Source organism: Alligator mississippiensis, chromosome 12 (genome assembly GCF_030867095.1).
Source record: "Alligator mississippiensis isolate rAllMis1 chromosome 12, rAllMis1, whole genome shotgun sequence".
NCBI classification, from domain to species: Eukaryota; Metazoa; Chordata; order Crocodylia; family Alligatoridae; genus Alligator; species Alligator mississippiensis.
This window is the reverse complement of record NC_081835.1, coordinates 61,673,809-61,686,618: the sequence shown is the minus strand read 5'-3', so window position 1 is coordinate 61,686,618 and position 12,810 is coordinate 61,673,809. Positions and strand designations below refer to the sequence as shown.

Here is a 12,810-nt window from a genome sequence, read left to right as displayed (position 1 = left end):
GCAGCAACGCCTGGCTCTGTTCACGGCAAGTGTGGAGACCCGTTTTGGTTGGGAGTCCAACCCATGCCAAACGGGGCTCCCTCCAGATACAGCTGCCTCCCGAAAAATCCCTCCCCAGCCCCTGAGTTTTGCTCAGCTTCGGATCCCAACTAGCTGAAGCCGGCAAATTCTCGCTGCAAAAAGGTAGCCTCACCTGCACCGAAAAATCATCGTTCATAATGACACTGGTGCCTACACCACCTTGGGAAATTTGTTGGTTTTTTTCTTTCCATTAAAAGTATTGTGCGAAGTGAGAAATGCAGGGAGAAGCTTGGGGTTTCACTGACATTTTTCTGAGAGCTTTTTGGGGGGATGTTTGGGAGACTTCAAAGAGAACCTGAAAAGTGACAGTGCTGTCACTGACCCCCTATCCGCCAGCCTTTGGGGAGGGTTTAGGTACAAGCTCTTCAGTGTGCAGTCAAAGCTGGCTTTGCGCCTCGAGAAAAACCTGGGAGAAATCATCAGACACAGGCGTTTCCCACTGAATTGTCCATTTTACCAAAAAAGATATTTTTAAGTGGGGGAGGAAAGTTCATTTTTGGTTCAACTAATTCAAAGGACAGTAACTGTAGTATAATTATTCATTATTATCTATTATAATAATTGAGCCATTCGTTATTATCAATGATATTAATGATTATCATTTTTTATCCAGTAATTTGGATAACTTCTGGTAGTTAACTTCCGGGGGTTAAAGCACAGGCCCGGGTCTCAAGAGCCGTGCATTTGGCTCCCAGCTGTCTCAGGCTGTCTGCATGACCTCGAGCAAGTTGCTTTCATTTGATTTCGTGTCATTTCCCAGCACTCGGAGCCTATCGCTGCCACCGGGTTTTGGGAAGAGCTGCAATTACCACTTTGGCTCCTGCGTGACTCAGGTTTGCCACGGGTGTCAACTCCCACGGGGTCAGCTACGGTCAAAATTAAAGCTCAGCATCCCCTGTCCTCCTTCTACCCAGCCCTGGGTGTTTCTGTGACTCAGTTTCCCCCTCTGTAAAATGGGGCTAGTGCTGTCCTCACTGCGCACAGGCAGCTGCTGTGTAATACAGATGAGAAGCCACATAAGCAGGCAGGCAGACCCCGCTCGGCTGCCTCTGCATTACTGCTGCTGCAGTGGATGGCACAATAATTTCCACTGGGAGGTGCCTAGTAACATGGGGGGGCTTTGCATCCTCTTGCATGGGATGTTCGCAACCTGGTGCAATATTGGGTCTGCATCTCTGTGGGTTGAAGATTGCCTGGGAGGTGCAGCAAGCCAGTGAGGACTCCCCACGATGGAGCAAGAGGAAGGCAGGAGGTCTCTAATGGACTTGCCCCATGGTGTTACAGCTACCAGGGGGGCTTGTGAGTCAGGGGCTGAGGCTGGAGAACCTGATGTGACCAAGGCCTCCTTTTAGTTGGTCTAATAAAAGATATCAGATTCACCCAAAGAACCTTGTCTGCCTATGTCCTTAGTCCAACACAGCTACAACTTACCTGGGCTTTCAGCTCCCCTGGGCGAGGGCAGGTGAGCAGGTATCTGCACTTTGCAAACAGGGCGATGCGGAGGTCGGCGGGTGCCCTCTGGCGGCATGAACTGATATTAGAGGTGGAGAGGGATGGAGGGACCAGCAGGCCTTTGCTAGCATCAGTAGAGAGGGGTGCAACTCTGCTCAACACCCCCATGGCTGCACTAAACACCGGCACCCCGGGCCTGCTTAGCAGTCAACCGAGATGTCCAGGGAGGTTGCAAAGTCTGCTGCTTCCTGGAGCTAATGGTCTTTCAGGAGAATCAGGGGTGTCTGGAAGGGACCTCCAAAGGTCTAGTCCAGCATTTCTCAACCCATGGGTTGCAACCCAAAAGTGGGTCGCAAGAGCATGGGAAAGGGTCGCGAACAAACTTTTAAAATAAATCAACAAACTTTAAAAATGGATTCTCCTTTCAAGAAGAAAAATGTGGCTTTTCCCTTGCAGGCTCCCTAACAGTCTGGGTGTTGCAGAGGCTTTGCTGCTTGAGCTGGAAAGACAGGGTCTGTAGCTGGCACCGTCACACACACACGTCCTCTGTGCATCGGGCAGAGGCAGCCACTGGCCACCCAGACCCCACGGGCTGCGTTCAACCCCAGCCCCTGCCATAGGGTCCCTGGCCCATCTGCCTGCAATGACATTTGCAAAACAGCTGGAACAGCCCTGCTCAGCCTGCTGTGTCCTCCCTCCAGGGTGGCATATGAAGATGGGGCCTTTCCAGGTCAGTTAATTTGACTTTATTGAGAGAGAGAAAAGAGTGAGAGGTTGCTCTCAGCCTGATAACAGGAGCTCCTTGCTGTGTCCGTGCCAGCCCACAGACCCCCGACCCCGTCCAGGACAGGGCTGGCACCTCTCAGAAGAGGAAGAAGGCAGTGAGGAGGCAGGAGAGCAGGATGCAGCAGCTGGACAGGGCGAGAGGCGCCAGGGCCGACCGCGAGGAGCCATTGCAGAGATCCGTGTCGCAGCAGTGGATTCGAACCCCCGGCAGCTCCTGCTGCTGGCAGTGACGGGACGTGGCGCAGCCGCTGGTCAGCAGGATCCCCAGCACCACTGCAGAGCAAGCACATGAGATGCCCTGTCAAGGGAGAAGCTGTCCTCTGGGTTGGGGGCGAGGCGGCCTCGAGAGAGGACAGTGAGTGGACACCATTGCAGACCGCAGGAGCAACCTGGCCAGACCTGGGCTACAGGAGAGGAAAAGCACCTAAATTTACAGACCCTGCCACTGGGTTTTGTGTCTGTCCTGGGAGACTCGCAGGCTGTTTCTGGAGTGAGTCCGTATTTCCGTGCACACTGCAGTGTGTCCAAGGCCATGCAACTGGAGGCTGACACGTCCCTGCAGTTAGATGCTATGGTGAAATGCAGCCTGTGTCAGGGACAGTGCCCCAGAGAACTGGGGTCTCCTGCTATCCAGGCAGGAGCAACGTAGCTCCTTCTAGTGCTCCTGTCTGGGATTGATCCGAGGCCCAAAGAAGCCAGTGGAAGTATCTCCACGGTCTCCAGTGAGTGCTGGGTCAGGACACTACCTGCCAGGTTGTCCCCTAGAAAACTGCAACCCAAAGGTGGTATCGGCACAAACTTGCATGACCTGAGCAACCTCAGCGAGGTTTGCAGTGGTCCCGAACAGACACCGATTTGCAATGCTGTTGAGGGAGACCGGCCCACCCGCAGCCAAGCCGACTCACCGCTCTCCGTTTTAATGCAGAATCGGTGCTTGAAGCCCTGGTGCGAGTGGGAGCAGGTGACCACCTCCGGGCTGGAGCATCCCGCATCCACGTGCTTCGTGCCCACGATGACGTTGCAGCTGTAGCATTGGAGGCCAGAAACTAAGCAAAAGCAACAGAAACGTGAGCGGACTTCCCCAGGGCCAAGCCCCTATGGTCTCCTTACTACATAGCCCTCTGCCATGCCCAGCTGTGAATCGCAGAGCAGAAGTCCCTTGGATGTATTTCCCCGGGGGCCCCAAACGTGTCCTCGCACCATGTCACCGTGTCCTGTGCCCACTAGAGGTCAGTGCACAATCAGAGATCGCACTGAGAGCGGGAACCTGGGCCACCGAGCAGGAGCGAGCATCTCGCTAGCACAGGCGCTCTCTACCTTCGTTAGACTCAAGGCCCCCCCTGCAAAATGCCATCTCTTATTCCTCGCTTGTTGTGTGACCGCAGAAAAATAACAGCGCGATTCTTCTGTTGCAAAGAGCTCGGAAAGACCAAGCCAGGCTGGAATGGTTTTCCTGTTTGAAATCTCTGGGTTGGTCTTGAAAAGCAGGTGTAGGTGTCTGCACACCTAACAGTGCTAACGCTGCATGGGAGAGTCACGACTCTAGGAGAAGAGATGTCCAAGCCCCAGCCCCTGCTGACCCTGGTGGCTCGAGGACATCGCCGTGGAGAGTTCACCGAACTCCTTCACCCGCCGTTGTGACCATCGCTGTCCAGTCCAGTCCGAGTTGTCGTGTAGATCAGGCGACAACGAAGTTAAGTGACACATTTTTGGCATTTCTTTGCCTTTATATAAGTCTGCCCTGGAAGGCAAGTATAAAGGTGGCTTGGGCTTCCACTTGGAGGAGGCATCACCGATTCCAGATCCAGCATGCTCAACCCGCCATTCAAATGTGCTGCCTACATCACACCCCAGCAGGGGCTCTGAAAGCCCCGTGGTAACACATCATCACATGCAATCAGGGCCAAAATCTGCTCTGAGTTGCACATATTTGATGCTCCCTCTCTCCAAATTGCACCCTCGGGGCTCTCTGGGCAGCCCCATTGCTGGCTAACTCCTAGGTCCTCACCCTGGGACTCCACAAACCGACGCACAAGGGGAGATGGCAGCCGGGTGCTGCGCTGGCTGTGCACGGGGCACAGGAATAGAGAGGACGCGTAGTTGTACTTACTGGAGTCATTCGTGTCAGACCCGGGGAGCAGGAGAGAGCCCCCAGCACCCTCCCAAACACACTCCTGCATTAACCTGCTCTTTCTCCCCGGGCAGGTGCTGCAACTCCGTGGATGGATGTTAGGTATTACCCGCGGCTGCTATGTTGTCATCCTCATGCCGGGATTAATCAGACACTCCTTCCCCATAGCAGGGCTGCAGTTGAAGCCGTCTCCTGGTAGTTGCAACTCTCTGCTCGTGTCTTTGCAGCACTAGTTTCAATGGCAAATAAAGGTGGCTTTCCGTTGTCCAAAGAAAACACTTTTGCACTCACTAGCATGTATGCTGCGGCCATCCGGATGCCTGCTTTCTCCTATTGGATCATCCCTTTTTGCAACCTGATTTCTATCTAGAGCTGCAAGCTGACTCAAAGAGGAGCAGGGATGGCTTTGAGCTGGATAAAGCAAGTGCCTGCGACCTGTGGGGCACGGACATGACGGCTCCACGCCCCTCGGTGCACAGCTTACTTTCCCACGGGGTTTAGCTACGCCATCTGGGCTCTGCTCAGGGTCAAAACCCCAAATGAAAACGAAGCTATTTCCCATATGCAGCGAGGGATAGAAAAGAGCAATGTAGCGCTAGTCATTGTCATGCCGGGGGTCACGGGAAGACATCTGGCACCTGATGCTTGCAGCGAGCTCCATGAGCAGAGTATTGCATTGATGCACACGCACCCTCGTCCCAAAGACCGGGTATTGCCGGGATACTCCACATCTCCCCCTCTCCACCCACGCAGAACGACGTGGCCTTTCTATACCTGTTCTCAGCTTTGGATCTCAAAACATGGTCTACAGGGAAACCCAGGCATGGGGGGGTGAAATGCTTAGGACGAATGGACAGGATCGGGTGGAGAAGCCAGGAGTTCAGGTCACCACCCCACACGAGAGCCGTGGCCTCTCGTTCACACAAGGTTCATTCCAGTTGCAAACCCACCGGACAGGAGACCCTGGGGATGAGTGCCCTTAAAGCCTTTCTAATCATAAACCATAGGCTAGCAATAGAGGGGGAAGCAATTTAAAACAACCAGGAGAGAAACCCCCTGGACTGGAAGCACTTACCCCCGGGGAGAATGAGAGCCACGGTCATCAGAGAGAGGATCCCACGGGCACCGGCAGGCGCGTGTCTGACCACCATGGGGACCAGCTCCAGAAATCCCCTCTGCATTAGAAAGCAAGAAGAGACCAATGTGTGTCGGCGAAGAGGCAGCACAGACCATCCGTCCTCACCGGCCGTTCCCGGGCCACGCACCACCATCGCCGCTCGGCTCCCTTATTCTCCCAGGCTCGAAAGCATCCTGTCTCTAACTTCAGCACCGAACAGCCTTCGCTGGATGAATGCAAAGAAACAGAGAGCAGCAGTTTTTTAAAGAAGAGTCCTCAATCCACCTGGGAATCACCACCGTCATGTATAGGGCTTTTCCCCCTCCCCTTATCGTGAGAAATACCCTGATTCCTGCGCTGGAAGCACAGATGTGGGCACGTATGTCCTTCCCGGGGTTATTCCTGTCCTATTTCCCTGCTCCGTGACCGTTTCCCATTAATACAGCTGTGCAGCAGCTCTTGGAGAGAAATTCTCCCTAATCAAGACTTAGGTCTAAATCCACTATGAAATCCTCTAATTCAGTTGGATTAGACAGCAGAGCTTTTCTTTTCTTTTTTCTTTTTTTTTTTTTTCCCCTCCCCTTTTTTCCTCTTTGAGCTTTTTTTTCATCTCTGCAAACTGCCCGACGAGCGTTCGGTGACATGCTGCACTATTTAAAGAGGCCAAGAATAATTTTATTAAAGAGAAATCAAGGGCTGCATTTCAATCCAAAGCGTAAGATATTTCTGCTGAAGCAAATTAGTCCTGCGGGTGGTGGAGATGAAGCAGAAGCTGTTGTGAGCGGGGGCTGGCTTTGATTTTTATTTGTGTGTTTAGTGATTTTTGTGTGCTCGGGTTGTTCCTCCGTCAAATTAAAGGATGGGTCTTTTTCGACGTGGAGTGGGTTAGACAGAAGCTCCTGCCTTGAGCGGGGGTTCAGCCTTCCCTACCGCGCAGACCTGTCTGTACAGGGCCTGGCGCGGTGGGGCACCGATCTCCCCTGGGGCCTCTGGGCACTGCTGGGACCAATAACGATAATGAAAAGCAGCAGCCGGGCTCCCTGGAGAGAGCTCCCTGCTCAAAATACCTGTGCTGCCGCCTGCTCGCTGCTACAGCCTGCGGTCCTCACGTCTTACAAGCCTGCCATGGCCCCCGAAAAACACACCCGAATGATCCCTGGCCAGTATAAAACCGCCCAGCTCATCCAGACAGGTCTGAGCACTGGTGACTCTAGTGTAGTAAGGGCTCTGCTGTGAAAATGGCCAGCAGCGACAATTCATCGGAGCTACTTCATCCCCGCTGGGCTGCAATTCTCCCGGCATCAGCAGCAAGAACGGTGGCGGGGAGACGGTCGCCAGGACGGAGCAGGGCTTTACCAGGGATGGGATGAAGGGAGGAGAGGCACGAGGGTGGGGTGAGACAGAAAGCAGCGTGGCGTTGCAGCCAGGAGCAGGCCTCGGTGATCAGAAGCCGTTCACACCCGCATCTCACCCGGCTGCAAAAGCCCAGCTCTAAATGGAGCTAATTGGCCTTACAAAGCTAATGCTTACTAATGAGAGCGAGCAGCCTGATGTGTGGGATTAAAACATTAAAATGGCAAAATAAGCCGCTTAGCGAGCCCTCCCTCATCCCTCGGCAGCACACCCCCAGCCCAGTGCTGGGCCCGCACGGACCGTGGCGCAGCATGGCCTAACAAGGGCTCCTCCGTGACCCCTTGCTGGTTGTTACTTCTGGTTCACCCCCGCTCGTCCACCTGGAAAAATTGTCCTGTAGGGAGAATGGAGAGGGCCGTGTCCTTTCTATACCCTGTAACAAGAGATTGCATCGCAATAGCCCTCCTTGCTCCATGGCCCCAGAAGGTCTGGCTAGGATGAATATTACTATCTTCATATTAGAGATGGGGAAACTGAGGCACTGCACAGTTTGGGCGACCTGCCCAAACCTACTCTGACCGTTAGACAACTCTAATGCACTGGATCAGTGCATACGGCACTCCCCTTGCTGGCTGGTCCGCACAGGGTAACAGCCTACTACTGCTACCAGCTCCCAGAATTGATTGCTCCTTCCTCTCAAGCAGCAGGGATCAGTGGTTTGATGCTGAAAGGCACAGAGACGGCCTAAGCAATGAGTCACTAACCTCCTCTTGAAGACCCCCAGGGTAGGGGAGAGCACCACCTCCCTTGGGAGCCCGTTCCAGACCTTGGCCACTCGAACTGTGAAGAAGTTCTTCCTAATGTCCAATCTAAATCTGCTCTCTGCTAGCTTGTGGCCATTGTTTCTTGTAACCCCCGGGGGCGCCTTGGTGAATAAATACTCACCAATTCCCTTCTGCGCCCCCGTGATGAACTTATAGGCAGCCACAAGGTTGCCTCTCAACCTTCTCTTGCGGAGGCTGAAAAGGTCCAGTTTCTCTAGTCTCTCCTCATAGGGCTTGGTCTGCAGGCCCTTGACCATACGAGTGGCCCTTCTCTGGACCCTCTCCAGGTTATCCACATCCCTCTTGAAGTGCGGCGCCCAAAACTGCACGCAGTACTCCAACTGCGGTCTGACCAGCGCCCGACAGAGGGGAAGTATCACCTCCCTGGACCTATTCGTCATGCATCTGCTGATGCACGATAAAGTGCCATTGGCTTTTCTGATGGCTTCGTCACACTGCCGACTCATGTTCATCTTGGAGTCCACTAGGACTCCAACATCCCTTTCCACCTCTGTGCCACCCAGCAGGTCATTCCCTAGGCTGTAGGTGTGCTGGACATTTTTCCTCCCTAGGTGCAGCACTTTGCATTTCTCCTTGTTGAACTGCATCCTGTTGTTTTCTGCCCACTTGTCCAGCCTGTCCAGGTCTGCTTGCAGCTGTTCCCTGCCCTCCGGCGTGTCCACTTCTCCCCATAGCTTTGTGTCATCTGCAAACTTGGACAGAGTACATTTCACTCCCTCGTCCAAGTTGCTGATGAAGGCATTAAAGAGTATCGGTCCAAGGACCGAGCCCTGCGGGACCCCACTGCCCACACCCTTCCAGGTCGAAACCAAACCGTCCACTGTGATTCTCTGGGTGCGGCCCTCTAGCCAATTCGCCACCCACCGGACTGTGCAGTCATCCACATCACAGCCTCTTAACTTGTTCACCAGTATGGGGTGGGATACCGTATCGAAGGCCTTCCTGAAGTCTAAGTAGACGATGTCAACCCCTACTCCTTCGTCCAGGCGTTTTGTAACCTGGTCATAAAAAGAGACTAGATTAGTCAGGTACGATCTATCCGCTATCGGCTGCATCTACCTGCAGTCGGCTCCTCCACCGGGACAGGATGGTTGCAGCTGGGCTTTGAAGCAGATCTGCCCACTCATGGAGATGTCTAGCTCACCTGCAATGTAGGTGCAGAGCCCAGCGTCAGCGCAGAGCGATCCGGGAGCAAATTGCATCATTGATATTTCTCTGGGAGGCCACACCGGTCAAATGCGTGCCCCAGTACTTCAGCTCAGCCAAATTACTTCCGAAGCTAAGGAGCCACGCAAGACAGAGCCACTTAAATAATGCAGAGGATTTATTTGAATCATTCAAGTCGCCCCAGCCCCCGGCCTGCCTCAGAGCGGAGCAATTATAACAATCACCGACAACCGCAAGCCTCCAGGAGATGGGGTAACGAGCAGGAAATGGGCTGAATTAATTTCATGCTTAAATGACAGGGCTAGATAAGCAGGGGAACTAACTTTTCATCCTTAATAAATGCAGTTTTCTGACCGGAGACACCAGCTACATGGGGGGGAAAGTCTGGAGGTCATGGGCCAATGGGCGCCCGCACAGACCTTCTTGGTGATCTTCATTTACGCCAGCCGAGGATTTGGCCCCTTCCATGTCCAGACCTGCAGCCAATGCACCTGTTCTACGATCCTGCCCCGTTTCCGGAGCTAAGACGACAGGCTGCGCCCATCCGTGCATGGGCAAATCCTGGGGAAACCCCTCCAGCCAGGAGGATCCTTAACGCACAGAGCTTCGGTTCTGGGTCTCGATGAAAGGCGGCAGCAAAACACGACGGCCGCTGAGAGTTTCGGTAGGCGGATAGAAAGCGCTAACCTGTGTTAGGGGTGCAGGTTGTGGCCGTGTCGGTCTAAGGACATCGGCAGACAAGGGTCTTTGGGTAAATCTGATATCTGTTATTAGGGCAGCTCAAATAGTTGGAAAAACAGTCCCAACTGTTTGAGTTTTTCCAACTATTTGAGTTAGTTTAATAAAATAGATCAGACTAACCTGTATTAGCAATCCAGCCAGGAAACCTCTCCGCTTCATCCGAAACTCACGGCCTAACCCTGCTCAGCCTATGAACCCACACCCTGGACGTCCTTCTTGGCTCATTTGCCAGATTTCTTGCTTTCATTTCCTTTGGATCTGAAAGGCCAGTCACATTTGTTGTGGGGTTTTTTTGCAAGCCCTGCTTTTTCAATGCAGTCACCGCCTCCTGCCTTTGGAATTAGCATAAATTTCCCTGAGCTCGTCATTAGCTCTGATTTAATTTCCAGAGATTTATCAGCCCTGGGCAATTGAATCCGTTAACCCACTGCCTCCCTGCCCTGATTTGAGAAAACTGGGATTTGCAAATCCCTGGGACTTTCATGTTCTCACTTTAAACCTTTGGGATACCCAGAAGGATGGATAAACCGTGCACAGATTAGATGGTTTTGCCTGTAAATCCTTCTTAGAGCTCATCCCCAACCAGAGGCATAACTTATCCCATGGCACTAATTTCCCGTTCTCAGGCAAATCCCTCCCATTGAACGGGTCAACTGTCTGGGACAGCCGAAGGCGACTTTATTGCAAATACTTTAGGGGCAAAAACCAGTACGAGGCTTGCTCGCCGCTGAAATATTTGTTGGCTCTGAACCGTGGGTTTTTTGGCAACCGTCAGACATTCGTGTTTCACGTCGCTTGCTGCCGAGCACGTCTCTGTGAGCATCCAGAATATTAAAGCCACAGTTTAATGCGACACAGCCTTGCGTTTCCTCCCAGTGACTCCCAAAGCCGTTCAGTTAATGAGTGGTGGGAGGCAGGCATTATGCCACCGTTATCGTTCATGCCTCTCGGGCTCCATCCCTGGCTTGTCACCAGCACTTAGCGGATGACGCAAGACAAATCGTAATCTCCGAAGCCCCGTCTTTGGCTCTCGCCGGTCAAGAGAGCATCTTCGTACAGAAAGGTCAGCACAGGATGAGTGGAAATGGTCCTGGATTTCTTTTCTGCAGGAAGTGCCTGCTGAGTGGAGTAAGAATGACTATTTTCTAGTATCGTGGGGGGAAAGAAAGTGCTGTAAGCCCCAAGACCCCGCGTTGTGCATTTGTGTAAAGCTCAGCATATGAATCGGTGCAACTCTGCTTTGGTTATGGAGGAGGCAGCGTGAGCTGTGACACTGCTGGGAGTTTATTCTTGCAGATTTTCTATCCTCTGGGCCCATATAGGTTTATCTGCACCAAGCCAAGGGTTCCCCAGGTCAGTGCTGGAATAGGAAGGGGTGCGACACATGGCCGTGGGCTCCCAAGGGGAAGACACCGCGTGCGGCTGGCCTCACTGCAGTTGCCCTGCTGCAAATGGGGAGTAAATCTGCAAATCAGGAGTAGTTGTGATCAGTTCCCCTCCCTGCAGGCAGAGGCATTGGCAGCTTGGACATGCTGCCCGCTATAGTTCAGCGCCAATGCAGCAGGCATGGAAAAAAACCGCCTTGGGGTGCAAAAATTGCTCATGCCAACCTGAGCTCTAGATTCCTGGGAAACACGAGCCGTGCCATCAGCAACCAAATAAAGAGAAAATTTAAAAAACTAATAATTAGTGGTTTGCAGCTATGACTATAACAGTGGGGTTCTGCCCCACCAGGGATTCGAACCGGGTATCTAGGGTACCTCCCCCTTTCCATGGTCGCCATGTTGGGTGAGGCAGCAAGAGCCACGCCACTGCCACTCCCAAGATGGCGCATAAAAAGCTCTCTCCTGTTTCAGAGCGACTGATTCGTCGAGATTTTCCGGTTTGTGTTCGGGGTGGCTTTGTTTCATGACGAAGCACTAGACAGCCTCGGGAGTGGCTATTTTCAAGCCTTTAATTAGCCATTCAATTTTAGCACCTGGATTTGGAATTTTTGCCTTCTGATTGGTTGCCGAAGATGAATATATTAGAGACCCGGAAACCAGCCACCCTGTCGTTTTCCTAACCGCGGTGGCTTGTTATGTTTCTAAACCGGACTCACAAACGAAAATAATCCTTTATTCCACTATAAAAGTGCTAAATGAATCGTTTTTTCCTTCTTGGCAGTGAAATAATACATCTGAAAGCTATTTCTAGGAAAGTGTTAGAGTCACCCTAATATTAAAAATTGGAACGGTAGGTGCTTTAAAGGCATCTGGCTGAGCTGTTGCTGGCGTGTTGTATGAAAGGAGAGAAGGTTAGCACTCCCCTTGATAAGGATGGAAGAGGTCCTAGTGGCCTATACAACACGCATATGGTTAAGGCATTGCCACTTACTTCGTGGCATCTAACCAAGTTTTTTTTGTTCCCCCCCATCTTTACCTTTTTGTAACAAACCTTTCCAGTCACGTTTTTGCACTCTCCTTCTCTCACACACCACAAGCACGGGTTTCTCCGGCCGCTTGCAGCCCTCCTGCAGGCAGCACGCGTGGATTTCCCATGGTGCCGCCTTTCCGCGTGTGCCAACACCATTGCCCTGAATGTCTTTAAACCAAAGCGAGGGAGTTTTTTTGGTTTTGTTTTGCTTTCAGAAAGCACTTCTTTAGGATTGCCCCGAAGCTAAACAAAGGCCGGGTGTGTCCACACGAGTGCAGACAGCTAGCAGGAGGACACCTTGTGCCGGTGCTGGTTGGCCCCGGGGACCGTCTGTGCCACGTGCCCTCTGGCACACTGCAGGTTACCCCGGGTGGGGTGCGGGAGGCTGAGGCCAGCAACTGTGCTAATCCCAGCCACCTTACCTGGGGTCCTCCTGAGGCTGCAGCCATGAGGATCCTGCCGCTCAGAGCCTGGCCGGGAGCTGGAGCGTGGCTCTGGCTGGCCAGGATCCAGTTTTGAGCAGCACACGCTACCCTGGCATGCACTGCATGGGTTTTGACCCCTAGATATCCAGGGGTCAACCCCCCCCACCCCCAGATTACCATACAGCTTGGAGCACAGCTGATTGTGCATGTGGCACCGCGGATGCTCATCTGGACGCAGCCAAATGACGCCTAGTCCTAGAACCATAGAAAATAAGGGTTGGAAGGGACCTCCGGTCA

The 12,810-nt window shown here is 52.9% G+C and overlaps 1 protein-coding gene and 1 non-coding gene across 2 annotated transcripts; one reads left to right on the top strand and one right to left on the bottom strand.

The window, feature by feature from the left end:
• Window positions 1-2,395: 2,395 nt before the first annotated feature.
• Window positions 2,396-3,918, bottom strand: LOC106738161 (ly6/PLAUR domain-containing protein 1). Its single transcript, XM_059716012.1, has 3 exons — window positions 3,900-3,918; window positions 3,225-3,365; window positions 2,396-2,592 (listed from the first exon to the last, which is right to left on the bottom strand). The coding sequence occupies exons 1-3, from the start codon at window positions 3,916-3,918 to the stop codon at window positions 2,396-2,398; spliced, it is 357 nt and encodes a 118-aa protein (XP_059571995.1).
• An 8,029-nt stretch (window positions 3,919-11,947) lies between these two features.
• On the top strand, window positions 11,948-12,075 carry LOC132244586 (U6atac minor spliceosomal RNA). The gene has a single exon (XR_009456156.1). It is a non-coding gene; the product is annotated as a U6atac minor spliceosomal RNA (small nuclear RNA).
• Window positions 12,076-12,810: the final 735 nt, after the last annotated feature.

Bases quoted from the DNA above. Each gene is read 5' to 3' on its own strand.
- LOC106738161 (XM_059716012.1), bottom strand. The intron at 2,593-3,224 runs GTGAGTCGGCTT...CTTGCTCTGCAG, and splicing joins CTGCATTAAAACGGAGAGCG to TGGTGCTGGGGATCCTGCTG.